This window comes from Gossypium hirsutum, chromosome A07 (assembly GCF_007990345.1).
Source record: "Gossypium hirsutum isolate 1008001.06 chromosome A07, Gossypium_hirsutum_v2.1, whole genome shotgun sequence".
In the NCBI taxonomy this organism is placed as follows: domain Eukaryota; kingdom Viridiplantae; phylum Streptophyta; class Magnoliopsida; order Malvales; family Malvaceae; genus Gossypium; species Gossypium hirsutum.
The window spans coordinates 2,786,458-2,806,662 of NC_053430.1; the positions used below are offsets into that span (position 1 = coordinate 2,786,458).

At 25.5% G+C, this 20,205-nt stretch overlaps 1 protein-coding gene across 1 annotated transcript; it reads left to right on the forward strand.

Annotated features, from left to right (window-relative positions):
• Nucleotides 1-15,617: 15,617 nt before the first annotated feature.
• On the forward strand, nt 15,618-20,133 carry LOC107929951 (uncharacterized). The gene is made up of 10 exons (XM_016861502.2): nt 15,618-15,857; nt 16,095-16,162; nt 16,262-16,339; nt 16,693-16,805; nt 16,910-16,975; nt 17,395-17,496; nt 17,595-18,123; nt 18,574-18,779; nt 18,898-19,061; nt 19,821-20,133. The coding sequence occupies exons 1-10, from the start codon at nt 15,739-15,741 to the stop codon at nt 19,954-19,956; spliced, it is 1,581 nt and encodes a 526-aa protein (XP_016716991.2). The 5' UTR covers nt 15,618-15,738; the 3' UTR covers nt 19,957-20,133.
• Nucleotides 20,134-20,205: the final 72 nt, after the last annotated feature.

Consider the following 20,205-nt stretch of genomic DNA (forward strand, 5'->3'; position numbering starts at 1 on the left):
TATAATTAAAAATATTTGACTCGTGACCAAAAGTCAATTTTAACAAAGAGTATTTAGCATAACTCATTTGCCTAATGTTTGAAAAATACACTTACCTATCTAAAGTTTCGAAAATATCCACTTACCCATTATGATTTGAAGAAAAGCACATTTACTAAGTAAATTTAAATAAAAAAATATACTTATAATTTTGTTACTTTTTACCATTTATTTTGTATTTATATTTTTCTTTTTTTCTTGTTTTAATAGGAAAATAATGAAAATTTAATTACTTTAAAAATTTAATTACTTTAAAATTATATTGAATTACTATAAAATTAAGTTCTAATTAAATTTTATTTTATTTTAAGTAAAAGTACATATTTTAAACATATATTTAGTTCAATTATATGTTAAATTTGAGATGAATTTATTAAATTTTTATTTAAAATAAAATAATTATCATTATTTCGAAACAAGTAATGGAAACAAAATTGATTAAAATATAAAATAGGAAAATATAAGAAAATCATTTTAAAATTAATATTTAATTGAAATTAAATTAATACCATAATGTTTAACATATATTTACGTAGAAATGATAAAAAAATACAAAAAAATAAAATCAGACAAGACTATTTATTAAAAATAAAATTACATACATTAACTTGAAAATTACATTATATTGAACACATTCTTATGCATAATATAATATAATGTAATTTATAATTTAATTTACTAATAATTAAATTAATTTTTTAAAGGTTAAAAGATGGTAGAAGTTTTGTAGTCTTTGTAAATTTGGACTTTAATCTTTGTATTTTTTATTTTTAAAAATTTAATAATTTTACTTTTTAAATTTTAAAATTCATGTCCAACTGTTAATATATGTAAAATATTTTTTAACATCCAGGTTCATTATAATGTTATTTTTAATTAGATAACTACCAAGTGAGTATTTTTTTATTGAAAAATGTCATATCAATAAATTTATCAAAAAAATTTAACAATATTAACAACTGGACCTAAAATTTAAAATCTAAAAAGTGGAGAAATTAAATTTTTAGTAATAAAAGTACAAGTATTAAATTTCAAATTTATGAAGAGTATAAGAACTTATTGCATATTTTAACGTTTTATAAAAAATAGGTTTTAATTATTTTTATTTCAAAATAATTGAATAAAAAAAGAATTAAGATACAAAGATAAATAATTAATTAATAAAAGATAAATTCATTTTTATTTAAAAGTCACTTGTAAATTATAGGGTTAGTGTAAATGACGTGAACTTAAGTCCAGCTTAAGCGAATTAGGCTTAAGCCAATGAAAAGCTTTCTGTGACAGTTAGGTGACTTGGGTCTGACAGGAAAGTCAACGAGAAGACAGAATTGGGAAACCGACGAGAAGGTTCGCTTCCCTTCCACTGCTTTTATTATATTTGGTTTTTCCTTCATTATCTGGACTTTTATTATATATATATTCTTTGGTCAAATTGTTGAACGTATTTTTGTCTTTTTTTTTTAGAAGTTGGTTTCACATTTTTACCTATACTTTTATAAAATATTCAATATGGTACTCATACTTAGAAAATATCCAATGTGGTACTTGATTGTTAATATGTATTTTATTATGATACATATTTTCATGCAATATCCAACGTGGTATTTGTATTTAGAAAATATTCGATATAATAACTGAACTATCAATATGTGTTTAATATTGTTATTAAATTACTAAATCAACCAATGAAAATTTGACACATATATTTTTTTTCAAAGTTTAAATGGATAATATAACATTATGTGAAAAATAAATTAAAAACAAATTAACTAAATATATGGTTAATAAAAAAAGAAGTAAATACTAAACTTACATAAGTAAAAAAAGCCATCTTCTCCTTCTAAATAAATTGCCATATTCTCCCAAGTATTTTCCATTTGAAATAATTTTTTTAGTAGTATTTACTTCTTTTTTATTTTTACTTTCATATCCTCATGCATTGACAATATTATTCATGTGAATCGAGCTAATACTCAATCGACTAGACAATATGATATTTAAACTTAAGACATTATAGTATTTGATAGTTTACTTTTACCTTTTTAACTAAAACATAATTTATTTTTATGTAATTTTTTATATATAAAATTTTTACATGATTTTGTTATAATGTAGTCATTTAATCAAGTATAACATTAAAAAACTGTAATATTTCTTTCAACTTAGTTAGATGATGATCAAAATATCATTATTTTACAAAGTAAATTATAAAATCTCTTAAAGGTTTCTATACTCTTTTGAAATTTAAAATTTAGTTCATATAATTTTAAGATATTGAAACCTTATACTTTATTTTATTTAAAAATTTTGGTCCTTCCGTCTAATTTTACCATTAAAGGTAACGATGTAAAAGGTGAATTAACTTTTTTAGCCCTTAACGTTTACATTTTTTTATTAATTTGGTCCTTACCATTTAAAAGTACGTATTTTAAAAAAAATATATTTTTTATATTTTAAATAAAAAACATAAAATTTTAAAAATTATGATCACTTTAAAAATAAAAAAAATTGTATTTTTTAATGAAATAAAAAAATATGAAAAAAAAACTCTTTCAAATTTAAAAAACAAAAAATAAAAATGATTTAAAAATATAAAAAAATTCTCAGATTCAATGTTATCTAAATTGGATTTGGTGGGCTAGTTGAACCAACTGGATAGAGGACCAATTGGCATATTAGTCCGGTGAGAGGTAAAAAATCAATCGACTTATGAGCCAATATAGACTGGTTGAACCAAGCTAAAAAATCAAATGAGCTTATAGTTGAACCAATTTCAAATCGGTTTGATTTGACTAGTTCAAAGCAAATAAATTATTTAAAAAATAAAAAATATAAACATATTAAAATTTTATAAAAATCAATTCGACTACCGGTGTAATTGGTTTTTTAGCCCAGTTCAACCAATCAATACCAGTTTGTGGGTCAACTAGTTTTAAAAAATTTTAAACTTTTTTAGCCCTCAACATTTACAATTTTTTTGTCAATTTAGTCCATAACCTCTAAAAGTATGTAAAATATTTTTAAATTTTATTTTTTATACTTTAAACAAATAACATATAAAATAAAAACTATTTAAAATTCAAATATAAAAAGTTTTTTAATAATTTAAAATTATAAAAATTAAAAAGTCCAATGTTATCTAAACCAGACCAAACCGGTTGAAATAGGAATCAATTGGGGTATTGGTTCGGTGAGAGGTAAAAACCTAGTTGACCTGCAAACTAGAACAAAATAGTTGAATCGGCCTAAAATACTAGTTGAATTGACAATTGAATCGATATTTATAAAAAAAAATTAACTTTGTTTTTTTTTTTTTAAATTGTTGTGAACCAGTTGGACTGATCATCTGGGAACCAATTGGTCAACCTAGTTCAAAATCGATTCAAATGTTGGTTCAATCAATTTTTTAGCTCGGTTCAACTAGTCTTTTACAAGTTCATGCGTGAATCGGTTTTTTTACCTTTCACTAAATCAATAACCTATCTAGTTCCCAGTCTAACTGATTAATCCAATCCAGTTTAGGTAACATTAAATTTTAGATTTTTTTATATTTTAAAAATTATTTTTATTATTTTTATTTCTTTGACTTTTAAAGGGTTTTTATTTTAGTTTCATAATTTTTTATTTTTTATGTTTTATTTAAAATATGAAAAAGAAATTGAATTTTTTTTTAGATTATGCACTTTTAAAGGGTAAGAACTAAATTGACAAAAACTGTAAATACTGAAGGCTCAATAAGTTATTTTACCTTTAACATAATTAACTTTAACGGCAAAATTAGACGGAGGGACCAAGATTTTTAAATAAAAATGTACATAAATTCAATGTCTCAAAATTAAATTATAGTGACTAAATTTTAAATTTCAAAAGAGTACAAGGACCTTTGATATATCTAAACTTAAATCAAATTATTTTAAGAGTGTTTTTGTCCTTTTATATCTCTTATATAAAAAAAAATACAAATACACGTAATATTTGTTTTATCTTTATATTAACTTTTTATAATCATATATGTTTTTGCTTAATTATGTCTTTGTGGATGTGCTATAATCTGGTTTAATTATTTTTTTTAATTTGAATAATATAACATCATTTAATTCACTAACAATGTACAAATTTATACACATCAAAAACATCAAATATTATTTCTTTTTATATATACAAATATATATTTTAAGTATTTTTAATACAATATTTTATTGTTTTCATTTTCTTATTCCATCCACGAGTTAAGAGCCACTCGATTTTAATACAATAATCATCATCATTCAAATCTACAGAATCAACTTATGAAAGGTGGGTGATTAAACATGCATTAGATATTAATGGATTAAAAAAATAAAGGAATGGAGTGAAACTCTCCATTCTCAACCTTTTACAACCCTTTTGTTTGTCGACATAAACACCATTTTGAATGTATTATGGTTTGAATTTTTGTTTTTATGATCAAAATTATGAGAATAGTAATTAATAAATTTATTGAGGGGTCGACTCCTTTAAAAAAATTTTTTGAAGTATTGTCTGTCGAGCTGTACTCCCAACAAAATATTACGTTTTGTTTTTCTCATTATCCTCTTCTTTTTCTTTTCAAACTAATTTTTCTTCTTTTCAATGGTTTCAACTTTCTAACATTCTTTAATAAAGACAACAAGTTTTATTTATTTATTTATTTTGGATAAAGGAAGTCATAATCATCTTTGCTACTATCTAATGGCAGTTGCATGCATTCAGTAGTTGAAAATAAATTTTCCTTTTTTATATAGCAAAAGAATATTAGCATTCAACTTTCTTAAAAGCAAAATTTTATTTTGTTGGAGGCAGCATCCGTTGGTGGCGGCTCTTTTTTAACAATATTGATTTTCTTTTGTTTTTGTTTTAATCTAGTTTTTATTTTCTAATAACACAATGTAAAATGTTACCAGATTTATTGAAAATTGTTTCCGAAAATTTTTATTATAATAAAACACAGTGATGATTGTAAAATTATAATATAAGATGATGAGAATGAAGAAGATAGATTATTTGATACTTGACCTTTTGTAATTTATTGATGCGGTCTGTCTTTTGCGGCTCTTCGTAATGATTTATTATTTGATCGAAATAGAATAGTCAAATGATGATAAAGCAAGGATAGAATATTAAAAGTTTGATTAATTTAATGCATCCCCGATTTATTTCTAAAAGCATGATTGTAACTAGTAATTGCATTTTTTTTTCTTTTTTTTTGCTTAATCTTTATTCTTGACTCTTCAAATGTATACATTAATTAATGCGACAAAAAAGTATTATTCATTTCAGCGACAAATAATAGTTGAGTAGCTTCATTTTTATTACTTAATTTATACAATTGAAAGATATTAATTAGAAGCGATCATAAGTTGAGTTGGGCCTTAATTGAATTTTAGGTTTGCTCTCTAGATTTGGACCTGACTCAAAATATGGATTTAAAATTTTACCTAAGTTTAGTCTGGATAAAATGTTAAAAATCAAGCTTGGTCTACCCATATTACTTTTTTTATATTAATATTTTATATAAAAAATTAAAAATATAATACATCAAATATACTAAAAACATTAAAATAAATGTTTCCAAAAAAATGAAAATAAATTTAAAAAAATCATTTATACTTAAATAACACTAAGATAGATGCAACATAACAAACAAATACCTCTAAAATAGTAGCAAAATTAACAATAAAACAAGAGTTATACAATATCCAAACAATAAAATAAAATAGTAGCAATATGATAGCAAAACGACACAAAAACAGTGACAAAACAACAGCAAAAATAGTGAAAACAGGCAACAGTAGCAATAGAGGTGTGCATGGATCAAGCGGCTCGGCCCTGCCCGAAGGCCCTCTCGAAAAATGGGAGGGTTTGGGTAAAAATATAGGCTCGGAAAATGGGCTTGGACAAAAAATGAGGCCCGTTTAGAAAACTCGCCGGGCCTCGGGTAAGATTTTTTGGCCTGGGCACGGCCTGATTTTAATATTAAATTATTTTTAAATTATTTTTATTTTTAATTTTAAGTAACTTTAGTACTTTTACTTTACTCTTTTTGTTGTTTTTAATGTTATTTTGATATTGTAAAACTTTTGTTATTAATATAATTTGATTCTTAATTTAGTTCTAATTTGTTTCAATTTTTCAAATTTAATATAATTACTTTTTATTATATTTTTAATTTATGTATTATTTTAATAATTATTTTAGTCTCATTTTTTATTTTTTATTTGTTTTTTTGTTTTAATATTTTTTTTTATGTTTTTAAATGTATTTGATTTATTATATTTTAAAGTTTTTTATTTAATAAAAAAAAGCAAAAAAAATGGCCGGGCCGAGCCTACCATTTTCCCAGGCTGGGCTTGGACAAATTTCTAGGCCCATATTTTAGGCCGGCTGGGCCCGGGCCCAGGCCTTGAAAACGGGACAAAATTTTTATGGGCCCGGCCCGGCTCATGCACACCTCTAAGTAGCAAAAAGTGACTTTTTTTTTTTGCAAATTCAGGTCAGACTTAGGCCAAAAAAAGTTTAACTGAGGCCTGACCTGCTTAGAAAATGGGCATCATTTTTTTCCCCAAACTCATTTTTTAAGTCTATATTTTTACCAAAACCGTCTCACTTTTCAGGTGAGCCTTGTTTATTTTTTTCCTTTTTTGTTTTTTACATGAGAACATATGGGTAAATGTCAACTATGATCACTCTACCTTTTAGATAATAAGAATGGTTAAATTTTAATTTGATGTTTATATTTCGCTAAAATTTGATATTTAATTTATATACTTTAAATTTGACATTATTTGATACCTTAATTTTTATAATGTCATTAGTTAGTCTAAATACTCTATTCTAATTAAAATTATTATATGAACTTTTAAGAAATGTTAGCATCGTTAAATTTTTTTTATCAAATTCAAGTTCATTATAATATTATTTTTTGTTACATAGACGCTAAGTTTTTTTTTTTTCAAAATGCCACACCAACACACACACTAAAAAAATAATCTAACAGTGTTAACAAATAAACCTAAATTTCTAAAAATAAAAGTATGAAGATAAAATTTCAAATATACTAAAAGTACAAAAACTTTAAGTAAATTGTAACATTTATATTCTTACACTATAATTTAGTCAAAATTTAAATAATCAATCCAACATGAAGCGCAGATGAAAACCATAATAATTTTAGAATAATAACATAACCTTTTACTATATTTTTCTTGACATTCATGTCTAATTTACTATTCATATTTAGAGTTCGTGTTATTATTTTTAATATTATTTTCAATATTCAAACCTATTAATATATTATATTCAAATAAAATAAAAATATTAATCTGATTAAAGTATTTTAAACCGTAACAATAATATTAAATTAATTCGAGTTTTTCAAAGTTAAAAAAAATTATAAACCTTTGTATGGATATTTTGTTTAAATCTAGATGCCATGGACCACTTTTTCTGGAAAGTAGATGCAAATGTTGAAAAAATGAGAAAAATATATCAGTTCAAAAATCATTTTTAATTAAAGTAATAAATATTAATTTAATGGTATTTTCGTTTTTTATTATTTTTATATAAAATATTTAAAATAAAACAATTAAAGAAAATATCTAAAAATTGTATTGGAACCTGAAAAAACTTATCTATAAAATCTTTATCACTCTTGTTTATATTTTAATTGTTAAATAATTTTTTATAAATATAATTTTAATAATATTTTTTTTCTTTGACCCGTTTTGCGGGTGTTATGAAATTTTAATATATTTTAACAAAATTCAAAATAATACAAGGACTGCAATAGATAATCATAAAGCAAGGGGGAATGTTAAACGTTGTGAACATGAATTTACAGTACTTTCGGTTCACTCAAATCAAAAAATAGAAATAAAATAAGTATTTAATACGAATTGAAAAAATATATATTATGTATTTATTTTATCTTTTAATTACAAAAATTAATTACTGTCTTCGATAATAGATATTTTGATTTTAATAAAAAAAATAATATTTATATATTAATAAGGTGTTATATTGTTTAATGGATTGAAAGGATATTTTGTGGAAAACATTTTAAATGACAAGTTTTCCTTTAAATTTTATTAATAGTTTTTTGTTTATATTATTTTAATATTTATTTATACTGATTAATTAAAAATATATATTTATTTATACGAACAAAATTCTCTGTACTCATTTGTGTCTCCACGTTTTTTAATTGCAACTCATTTTCTTTTTATAAAATAAGAGAATTTTCCTTTATTCATAAATCAATTTTTTATTAAAAAGTTGCAACTCTATTTTTTTTTAAATAACTGTTGTTTTAGTTACAATTTGTTTTATAGAATGTTTTTTCATTCTTTTAAATCAATTGTGACTCATTTTTTAAATTATATAAATAGAAAAATTAATTCAATACAATGATATTAGAACTGGATCAATCCGATCAATCAGATTAAAAATCTATTGGTATATTTATCCTAATAAAAAATTAAATTATTTTTTGAGTGAACCACTCGAAACTAGTTAAAAATAGAATATTAGGATAGAAGATTAGTGATTGAACTAGTTTAGGAATTTTTTAATAATTTATATAAATTTTTTTAAAATTTTTAATTATTATTAAATCGACAATTAAATTGAAAATTAATGATTTGATCGTTAATTTAGTTTTTAAAACATTACTAAAGTAGTATGTAGCGATCTTCAATTTTTTTATTTTATGAAATAAAAATATAATGAGTTAATTTAATTTCTTTCCTTTCTATTTTATTTTCTGTAGTTAATATAAAATAAATGAATTATAATTAAAAACCCACGTGGCATAGTTTTTGTTAGAGGGCACGGATTGGGGCAGTCTTTAGGGGTAAGGGGTTTTCGTTCCTATCTATACTTATATGATAGGTTTAATTGAGTTTGTAACACAGATTAATTTAACATCAAATTAGTTAAAAAAAATATTTAAAAACCTTTTTCTAATAGATCTGTGTAATAATTAAATTAAATTAATTGTCAACTAAATTTTAATTTAGATAATATGGTTATTATTGTAATAATTTAAAAGATGTGGGTTTAAATATATTTAAATGTGTAATATTTATACTTTAAAAATATGAGTAATTTAGACTTATATATAGAAAACCATTTGACTATTTAGATAATATGGTTATTATTGTAATAATTTAAAAGATGTGGGTTTAAATATATTTAAATGTGTATCAATATATATATATCTATAGATTTAGAAATATTAAATTAATTTTTATTTTTATTTTAAAGATAAATTATAATTTTATTATATATTAATTTAAAATTTTGTAAATTTTAAAAGGTTAAAATATAATTTCAAAGGGCTAAAAATATCACGGTACAATAATAAATTTACTTCTAATAATAAACAATTCTCGAAACCCCGGTTGTCAAATTACAAAACTCCACTCAGTTAAGTCATAATCAAATCCCAAATTAAGCTAAATGATTTTTTACTTATTTTAACCATTCAAATCATTTCCTTATACTTGACTTTAGAGAATATTTTCTAAGTTAAAATTAGTGATGCGACTGTTATAAAAAAGTAGATTAACTCTTTTAATCTTCAACTGTTACATTTGTTTGTCAATTTAATATTACTCACATATATACAATTACAAAAAAATGTTTTAAAAATTAAATTTTCTTTCATATTTTCAAAAATATATATAATAAATTAAAAATGCATTAAAATTAAAAAATGTTTTTAAATAATTCATTTTAAATAATTTTTAAAAATATGAAAATATAAAATTTTCTAGAAGTTCAAAAAATTTGTTATTTATTTCATGAATGACAATAAAGTCTATCTAAATTTTAAGATATTCATTCGGTCCATATTAAATCAAATTTTTTTTAAAAATCAAATTAATTATATATAAAAATATTTTTATGTAAATTTAATTACGAAATATATAAAATATTAGTATAAAAATATTTTTTAAATAATGATAAAAACTTTAAATCAATTCAAATTAAAATAATTAAGAATTTTAATTATTTTTTATACAATTTTTTAAAAGGTTTAAATATGCCAAAGGTCTATATGCTCTTTTAAAATTTAAATTTTAGTCCTTATACTTTAATTTTAAGGCTTTAGAGTTTAGTCCCTATATATTTTTTATTTAAAAATATTGATCCCTTTGTCAATTTTGCCATTATATTTGGTGACATGTAAAATAACTCTTTTAACACTCTATATATATTTTTTGGTCAGACTAGTTCTTACTAATTAAAAGTACATAAACAATCACGAAATAATAGACATGATCACAATATACGATGAGATTTTTAAAAATATAGATTTTTTAATTTTCAAAAATTTTAACAATAATTTAATATAAATAAATTAAAAATCAGGATAAAATATGTTAGAAAAAGATTAAAGGCAAATAGTGGCATGAGGCTAATAACATGGCCCAACCACAACAAAAACGAATTACATGTGAAAGAGAGTAGATATTTATGATTAAAATCAAATTTTAATATGATATTTCAATGAAAATAATTCTCTTTGTTTCGTCGGTTTGCTCTTAAGTGAAAACGTGATGATGTCAGTCCTCTGCGATGCGAGACCTGTCTCATTGACTCCATTCTTTGTTTTCTTCTTATTAATTGATAGTTAATAATTAGAAACTTCCATTATTTGTGATAATTCATATGGTTTTTTTTTCTAATATAAATTTCACATAATGATTTGTTTTATTTTTAATTTTCAAAGTTATTTTAGTTTTTACTTTATTTTTTTATTTTTTAAACTCGTATTATTTATTAAATTTTAAAAAATTTAAAAATGATTTGATATTAAATATTATTAAAAAATATAAAATTTGTTAAAATATATAATTAATTGCTAACATGGCATACACAAATATCGTGTTAGCAAAATTATCAGACTAATCTAAGTTATGCTTGCTCAAGCTTGGCTTGACCCGAAATATGGGCTTAAAATTTTGCTCAAATCTGTCAATATTTACAAAAGACTAATCTAAGTCCATTTTAGGCCACACCTATATTGTTTTTTAATTTTTTAAAATATTTATATTATATTATTTTAATATTTAATAATTTTATACATTTTTTATTTATTTAAAATTTTTATATAGTCATCTTAACTTTATTTTAATATTTACATTAGAGAAGTATTATATATTTAGTATAGGTTTATTTTTTAATGTGTTTTAAATTATATAATGTATAAAAATAACATATTATAAAATATTATAAAATTAAAAATGGGTCGGGTTGAACTCGATTTTGACCCATATTTTAAACAAACCTAATTTTTTTGTTTAAATATATTTTCAGACCTAATATTTTTATCCAAATCCTCTCAAAATTCAATCCTTCGTACTTGAAGGGGTAACCCGAACAGCTCTAAAAAAATCAGTATGTGAAATTTATATTATCCCTTTTTAGAAAGCTTGTGAACCATCACAAATAATGGAAATTTCTTATTATTATACCATGCTGGTAAGCCCGATAATAAATAGGCCCGGATAAACAATAATTGACAATGCAATTAAGAGTTTTCCATTTTCTTAAAGAGTTTTTTTATTTAAAATAAAACTTTAATTGATTTTTAAATAATATTTTTTATTATTCAACCTCTAGATAATTTCATGTGAGTTTAGTATTTATTTTTTTTAAATAATTGTGTTTTATTTAGTTTTTCATATAATATTATGGTTCTCTATATACACTTGATGATTTGAAAATATAAATTTCTACGTCTCAAATTTTCATTAACTGGTTTAACAAATTACTAATAGTGTTACTATCAAATAAAATAATAAAACACATATTGATAGTTCATGTACCACATTAGATATTTTCAAAGTATATGTACCGAATTGGATATCTTATGAAAGTATAGGTATCATAATAAAATGCATATTGATAGTTCAAATATCACATTGAACATTTTCAAAGTACATGTACCACATTGAACATTTTTTGAAAGTATAGATGCTAAATGTGACATTATCACTTTTTTAAATACAATTTAAGGATTCATTGCAAAATCTCAATTTACTTACGGAATTAAAATTTTCCATCGCTAGTGTACTAAGTAATTATCCATATATTTATTAAGAGTTGACGTAAAATCTAGATATTACTTTCGTTGAAATGGTAAAGTGGTAAGAGTTAATGTTTGGTGTTTTGAGTTCATTTTTATTTTTGAATTTTATATAAAATTATAAAAATACCATTAAATTAATATTTATTGATTTGTTAATTAACGGTTTTTTGGTAAAATTAATAAGAGAATTGAAATCCGATTATAGGTAACACCAACTCAATTAAACACATATATTATATAAATAAAAACTCATATAATATAAATTTTTTATATCATAAATTTATAAATAAATTTTATAATTATTTAAATTGAGTTCCGGCTAGTGAGACTGGGAGATGTAAAACATAGAAGCTTTTATTCAAGCCCAATCATTCGAGTGGACTGTCCAGTCCAAGTCTACAGGTTTTGGTATAGATGAAAAACTTACCTTGCTGCAAAATTAACCATTTCAAAAGAAAGATTTTTATTTTATTTATTACTGAAATTAAAGGTTTGATAAAAGCTTTAAAAATTTATCTAAAATGGAAATTAAATATTATGTTGTTGACATGTAAATCACATTTTAGTTAAAACAATAATTTAATAATGTTAGTATATATAGAGGGATAAATATTAAAATTATATATAAATATTGATCAAACGTGTAATGTGATATATATTTTTAGGTTTTGTGTAATTATATATGTGAGATATAATTTTTTATTTAATTTGCACAAACTACTAGTACAGTTATCGATGTAACATTATTTTATATTTATGTACCGTATATACAAATAATTATATTTATTAAACATAACAATAAATAAATGTACCTATTTTTTTAGTTGCGTATAGTTGAATCAAAATCAAAATTTTATGTGTGCAATTAACCAATTTAAAGTTTCATCGAATTAAATTTCATTTATCAAATTACACATTTAATCAAAGTTTATGTGTAAATTTGATATTTATGCCTAGTATAAATGAGTTTTTTTTTTAGATTGAACGAGTTGTTTTATTAATAATTAAAGTTGAATGATGTAAATTGATTAAATTAAGGAAATTTTTTTGATACATTGTCAGTAGAGTTTTTTAGATTCCACAAGTACCCTCAACCTGTTTGTGGGGTCTAAAAATTTCCACTGATGTATCAAATAAATACTATTAAATTGAAGGCTTATGATTTATATGAAAGTTGAAGCTAAGTTGGATAATCTAAAATGTAAATTGCCCTCAAATATAAACTCTTCTACAAATATATGTAATTAAGTTCTTTTTCAATCAAAAATGAAAATATTAATTATAAAAAAGACTTTAATTCATGAAAATTAACACATAGACAAGATATCTGGTAAATTAGTAATGTACTTTTTTATTTTATTTTACAAGCAATATTATAAATTTGTCACATGTCCTATTTTTATTTTATATATATATTAAATTTTTTTACTGTATACACTTGTCATCAACTTAATTTTATTTGTAAAATTTTTAAATTCCATTGATAATAAATCAAATATTATATAATCATTTATGAGTTGAGATAATGATTCACGTGGATATCATACAAGTTTTTAAGTTCCATTTATTTTGATTTAAAAATTTAAAAGTATTGCTTTCAAAAAAAAAATCTATCATAAAATTTAATTTTGTTGTTTTTATATAATATCTACTTTTACATATGTCCACAACACTTAAATTAGAATGATAATACATTTAAATACGCTCAAATTTACATATTCATGGTTGTTGCTATAATAATGGGCCTGTCAGGAGTGTTTATGGGTCGGGTCTAAGTATGACATTAACGTATTTTATACTTGTCAAATTTTAGCTTGATTCAAAATATAAGCTTAAATTTTTTTCCAAATTCGCTTATATTAGTAAAAGGCTAACCTAAACCTGTTTTTCGTCTATACTAATTTTTATTTTTTAAAATATTTATATTACTTTAATTTAATAGTTAATAAATTTAATTTTTTATATAGTCATATTAACATTATTTTAATGTTTATATTATATTAGTATTATATATTTAGTATATATTTATGATTTATATGTTATAAATTGTATAATATAAAATATTATAAATTTAAAAATGGACTGGTTCGGACTCAAGTTTTGAATGTTAAAGCTCGAACTTGGTCTATATTTTTAATAGGTTCGTTTTTTTTGTCTAAACCCATTTTTCGAGTCTAATGTTTTTACCCAAAATTCTCTCAAATTTTAAGCGAGCTTTTAGACCTGGACGAATAGCTCGACCCATGAATAAATTTAGTCTCCACTAAACTAAAACTTGATTAACAAATTTAAATTTAATTTAGAAAAAAAAAACATGATCTAAAGGAACTTAAAAAGGTCTGCTAAAATAATTTGTTGTCTACTTTATATTTGTTTTAATTTTGTGAAACCCTACGAAATTTATAACGAGTTTTCATTAATGGGCTTGGACGATTGGGGAAATTTTAAAATAAAATGGAAAAAATTTCCAAATTTTGGGTTTAATGAGTTCGATCTTATTATTTTTAATCTAAAATATAGACAAAATCGATTTAATCAAAGGTTTTCTTTTTTCGATTTTAGTTTTTATTTAGATATTTTTTACTCTTCGAAGTGGGCTTTTACAAAATATGATTATATTGAATTGGTTGAACTGTTAGAACAATCATTTTCAGTTTTATTAAAACAACATTTGAGCATGAGAGAATGTGAAAATTTTTTATTAGGGGATTTTTATAAAAATAATATAAAAATAAAATTACTATTTTTAGAATAATATTGGTTCAACAGTATTTATTAAAATGGAAACTAAGTTTTAGCTTGGTTGATATCGATATTGTTATTAATGTAGGAGAATGTAGATTTAAACGCATTGAAGTGTGTTTATCTTCCTATTTAAGAATTAGAGAAAGACTATGAATAATTTTAAGTATTATATAAAAAAATTATGTTGCCTAACTAGTGTGCTACACTAGTGTAATATCTTACCATTGTCATGCAATCATTGAAGAAATTGAAAAAAGAAGAAGAGATTTTTTAATGGGTGTTGTGTACTTGATATGTGGCATTCAATTGATTTAACGATAAAATATTAAAAAAGCATACTGAAAAGAGGAACATATTGGAGTCGGTTGGTCCTTCGATGATAGTGGATGGAGATTGGAAGGTTTCGTTGTTAAGACTTTAAGTTTAAATCAACAGAGTTTTGAATTATTCTATGAAAAATGAACCTATAAAATTGAAAGAGGAAGAAAAAAGCTTTGGTTTGATGTGTATTTTTTTTTGGAGTAGGAAGTGGGACGATGGCTAAAATACAACTATGAAGAAAGATCCCTAAAACTTTAAAACTCTCAAGTAAATCAGGGATCAATTTATAATTTTTTGAAATTGAATGATTAAAATGTAAATTTCCTAATAGTTGAGTGACTTTTGGGATTATTTTCCTAATTTGTTTAAGTGATAAATGGAACTCCGTTCATAAAACGCAAGAACTTAGTTTTGCCAAATGGCGCGGGGCAAAATAAAACAGCCATAATTCCTATATCTTTCATTTCGGAACATAACCCTAAAGGGAAAGAAAAAACTGGAACACTCCAAAGAAGAAAATGGAAGACGAAGTTGAGAGGCGACAGATCCAACAGATTCTGGAGCTCGACAACGAAGAGTTACAGATCGAAGAAGTCGAAAGTCTTCTCGAATCCTCCGACGATGATCGCGATGCCTCGTAATTACCCTAATCATTTTACAATTTCCTTTCTTTTCCACATTCTGATTCGGTTTCTTTTCATCGTTAAATTTAGGATTATTGTTGTTGGCGTTTCGATTTCTTTTTCTTTTTGGTTCTTTTTTATTTAAAATTTCAAGCATTCAGTGTTGAAAAGCGGTAGTTGAAATCAATAATTTTTTCATCCGATTGCTGCGGTTTATTAATGGTTTGTAACTTCGTTGTTCTATATTGCAGTGGCGTTGTTTCACCTGATGACTTTACTTTCAATACCCAGTTGACTTCCTTACATTCATATCTCGGCGGTAATTTTATATAATCTATACTTATCAGCATTAAGTTTTTTGGTTAGTCTTATCTTATCTGTACAGTTTGAGATTTACTTTATCAAACTCGTATGGCAGAGGTTGATGATACGCGACACAGATCTGCTTTTTGGGACGGCGGTGCTGTTTTGAACCTTCCTTTGTTCTATCTTGAAGGTATTTATACTCATATGCAATGCATTTTTTGTTTCAGAGTTTGTGATTGTACATGTTCATAAATTTTGGTTCTGGAGGGTATTGATTCATCATAGTTTGTGTGTTATTGTTTGTTAGTAAAATCAAAGAACTTTGGGAGCATTAGATGTTTAACTTATTTATTGAGCTTTTGACTTGTATGCCACTTGTTAGAGTGGCTTCAGAAACGTTGTACACAAGTCTGATTTATTTACCAGTCTTTGATGGTCAGTTTTTGAATCATGTGGTTTCATATTAGTCTCTGGATGTTTTCATCTTCATATTTGTATTAACATATTAAAGAATTTAAACCCTTTCTTTATAATATTTACCAGGGGTAGTCCTGTTCCCAGAGGCCACACTTCCACTTAGAGTTATTGAACCGAACTTTGTAGCTGCTGTTAACAGAGCAATGACCCAGGCTGATGCTCCTTACACCATGGGTGTGGTAGGTGAACTCATATGTTCTCCATATTAATTTTCTGCATATGTGATTTCTTTCTTTTTATCTTTTATTCTTGTACAATGAAACAAGATTTGAACCTTGTCCAGGTCCGTGTTTACAGAGACTCTAATGATGGACCATTAAGGCTAGCAAAAGTAGGGACAACCGCAGAGGTATGCATGCTGAAAGCTGTTGTTTGTTTATATTTTCTAGTTGATAGGCCTTTAACTTGTATTTTACAATTTTATGACATTTTATGGCTAACAACTTATAGCATTGTGTAAAGAGTTGTTAAATGTTTGAGGAAACCACCCCGTTTTCCCACACACCAGAGACATACACAAAGAAAAAGCCAAAAAGGTTATTCATGATTTGAACAGTGAACTTGTTTAGGTATAGGTGGAAATAAGTATGTGTGGGAAAAAGTTATTGCCAATTCTGGACCTGAGAAAATTGTGGTCAGATTATGTGTCTGTATGTGTTGTACCTACTCTTATGAGTACTTTGTAATTTCCACTCTCATTTCATAATGATTTTAAGCTTGACCGCAGTTGTTTTGTAATATTTTAAGTTTTTTAATCTTCATTTGCAGATTCGGCAATATCGTCCAGTGGAGGATGGTTCTATTAACGTGGTTACTCGTGGCCAACAGCGGTTTTGTTTGAGACGCTGTTGGATTGATGCAGAAGGAGCAGTAAGAAAGCAATTTTTTTGAAAATATTCTCAAATATCTTTATTGTCAGTGCTTGTGCAGTAGAATGCTGATTTGCTGTAAATTTTCATTCTTTTAAGCCTTTTGGAGAGATACAGATTATTGAGGAAGATATACCATTTAGAACCCCTCGAGATGCATATGCAAAATTGGTACCGTTAAATAATCGGCGAGGCCAACAGATCTTATCTTTAAATGCTTTATCACATGGAGGGAGAAATGATGAAAATGATTCAGAAGCAAATTCAGAGGAAAGCTTTGAGAATGAACTTACTCAAACAGAGCGGAGAATTCATCAATCTGCAATCGGTGCCTGCTATGATTCTGATAGGATGGATGAGTCGACAAGTAGTGCTGACTACAATAAATTATCTGAGTCAGACAGCCAATCAGGAAGTCCATGTGGCACTGACTCTACCTTCTTAGGTTCTTCACCTTCTGGCCATGAGAAACAGGTTAGAAATACTGACTTGGGAATTGGGACCAAGTCCATGGCTCGACAAGTGGCAGAACCAAGGTCTCATCTTTCAAGTACATTGTCAAGAGCATTCGCGCCCATTTGGGTGTATCGTATGTATGACTCATTTTGTCTTGCTCAAAAGGCAGCAGGTATCTCTTATTTGATTTTGGTTGTTTTCCTATGCTCTTTTGCCACATCCTCATTCACTTTGTATACTTCAAAGATTTTGCTATGTTAGTAATTCATGAGAATATAAATTTTTTTCTTGTCTGGTATTTAGTATAAGTTTCAACTCTCTTACAGAGAATTTTTGCTGAAGTAATTACATGTGATTTTTGACACATGTCAGATTTTAGAATTTAATTTAAGGCAACTCATTTTGGTCATTTGTTGGGAGTATTGCCTCTCTATTGTACTTTGTGTGCTTGCATTGGAAAAAATAATAAAAATAACTTATATACACAAACATACTATGGCATTATTTAGCAAAAATTCTCTTCATATTTGGTAATAGGTTGCTTAGTTTGTTGTTTCCTTTTGTCTTGCTCTTATGTCTGAATGATGTTAAAACTTAAATGTTTGATATGCTAATTTTGCAGATATGTGGAAACAAATAGTCGGGACCCCAAGCATGGATGGTTTTGTGAAGAAGCCTGATCTTTTATCTTTTTATATTGCAAGTAAAATCCCCGTCTCTGACCCTACAAGGCAGGAGCTTCTGGAAATTGATGGTGTTTCATATAGATTGCGCCAGGAAATTGAGTTACTTGAAAGGCTTGATCGTGTTCGATGCAAGATCTGTAAGGTACTACTTTCTATTGTGTGTGAATACCCTCATCAAATGGTTGCATGCTCCCTCCTGTCCTTAAAGCATGGCATGCATTCCTATGTTCTATGTCTTTACCAGTTTTTTTCCCCTTCAGACTGTAATTGCCAGGCGCAGTGATATGTTGGTGATGTCTACTGATGGTCCTATGGGTGCTTATGTTAACTCATACGGCTATGTTCACGAGGTAATGACTTTCCGAAAAGCGAAGGGCTTAGCTACCAGAGGCCGACCACATAAAGAGTACAGCTGGTTTCCTGGGTATGTTCTTCAACTTTCTTTCTCAAGGACTAGCATGAAGCCAGTCACGTTTAAGCTAAATACCATGGATAGTTGACACCTTTTCATGACATATTGGATTATCATATTTGCCTTGGGGTTTAATAGGAAGGTTGAGATTTTCAATGTTCTATTAACAAGAGCGGTGATGTATCCTTATGGGATAATCAACTTTTATTTAGATTCTAGCTGGAAAAACAATCCCTTACAATAGCTTCAGTTAGTAACCAAAGACGATAGGGCTAGAAATTTGCCATATTGGTATAGTTGCCAAGAGCAGAGTGATTGATTCAGATCTGGCATTCATGATTTTCATTGTATCATTTCTAGTTTATATTTTCTAGTGTACATTTAGCAAGTGAGTATTTACTCCATCACAACAAACTTGTATTGGTGCATGTAATATCTGTTGGAACTTTGTAGGAGGGAGGCCATAAAAGGTCAACAACCTGAGAACTTGAAATAACCTAAACTCGAAATGATCATAGCCTAAACTCATAATGGCCCGAGCCTCAAACCCGAATGATCCAAATCCAAAAATCCCAAACTTGAAAGTGAGCCAAAACCATAATAACTTGACCTGAATAGAGCATCAAACTCGAATGACTTGATCCCAAAATTGGCTCAAGCCAAATTGACCTGAAAATTTTAAATTTTGAATTGACTAGACCCAAAACCAACTCTCTCCCCAATCGACAAATCTATTTAAACCAATATTAACTAAAGTGCTGTGATACACAGGTATGCATGGACAATCATAAACTGCGCATCATGTGACGTCCAAATGGGGTGGCTTTTCACTGCAACAAATGAAAAGTTGAAGCCTAAATCGTTTTGGGGTATAAGGAGTTGTCAAGTTAAGGATGAAACGCGATAGAATCCGTATGTTCTTGAGTATATCTTAAACTTTTCTCTAACTACTTTGCAACTTTATAGACCGTAAGAGCTTATATTGTGTTACTTTTGTATATAGTATATAACCTGGGAGCAGTATTTTGTATGGAATGTAGCCTTGCCTTGCTAAATAAAACATCAGACATCAGGTTTCATGCTACAATTTGTGGCGTTCTGTGTAAACTCTTGCCAATATATCTTCTATGCTATATTAAAATCACCACTCAAGTGT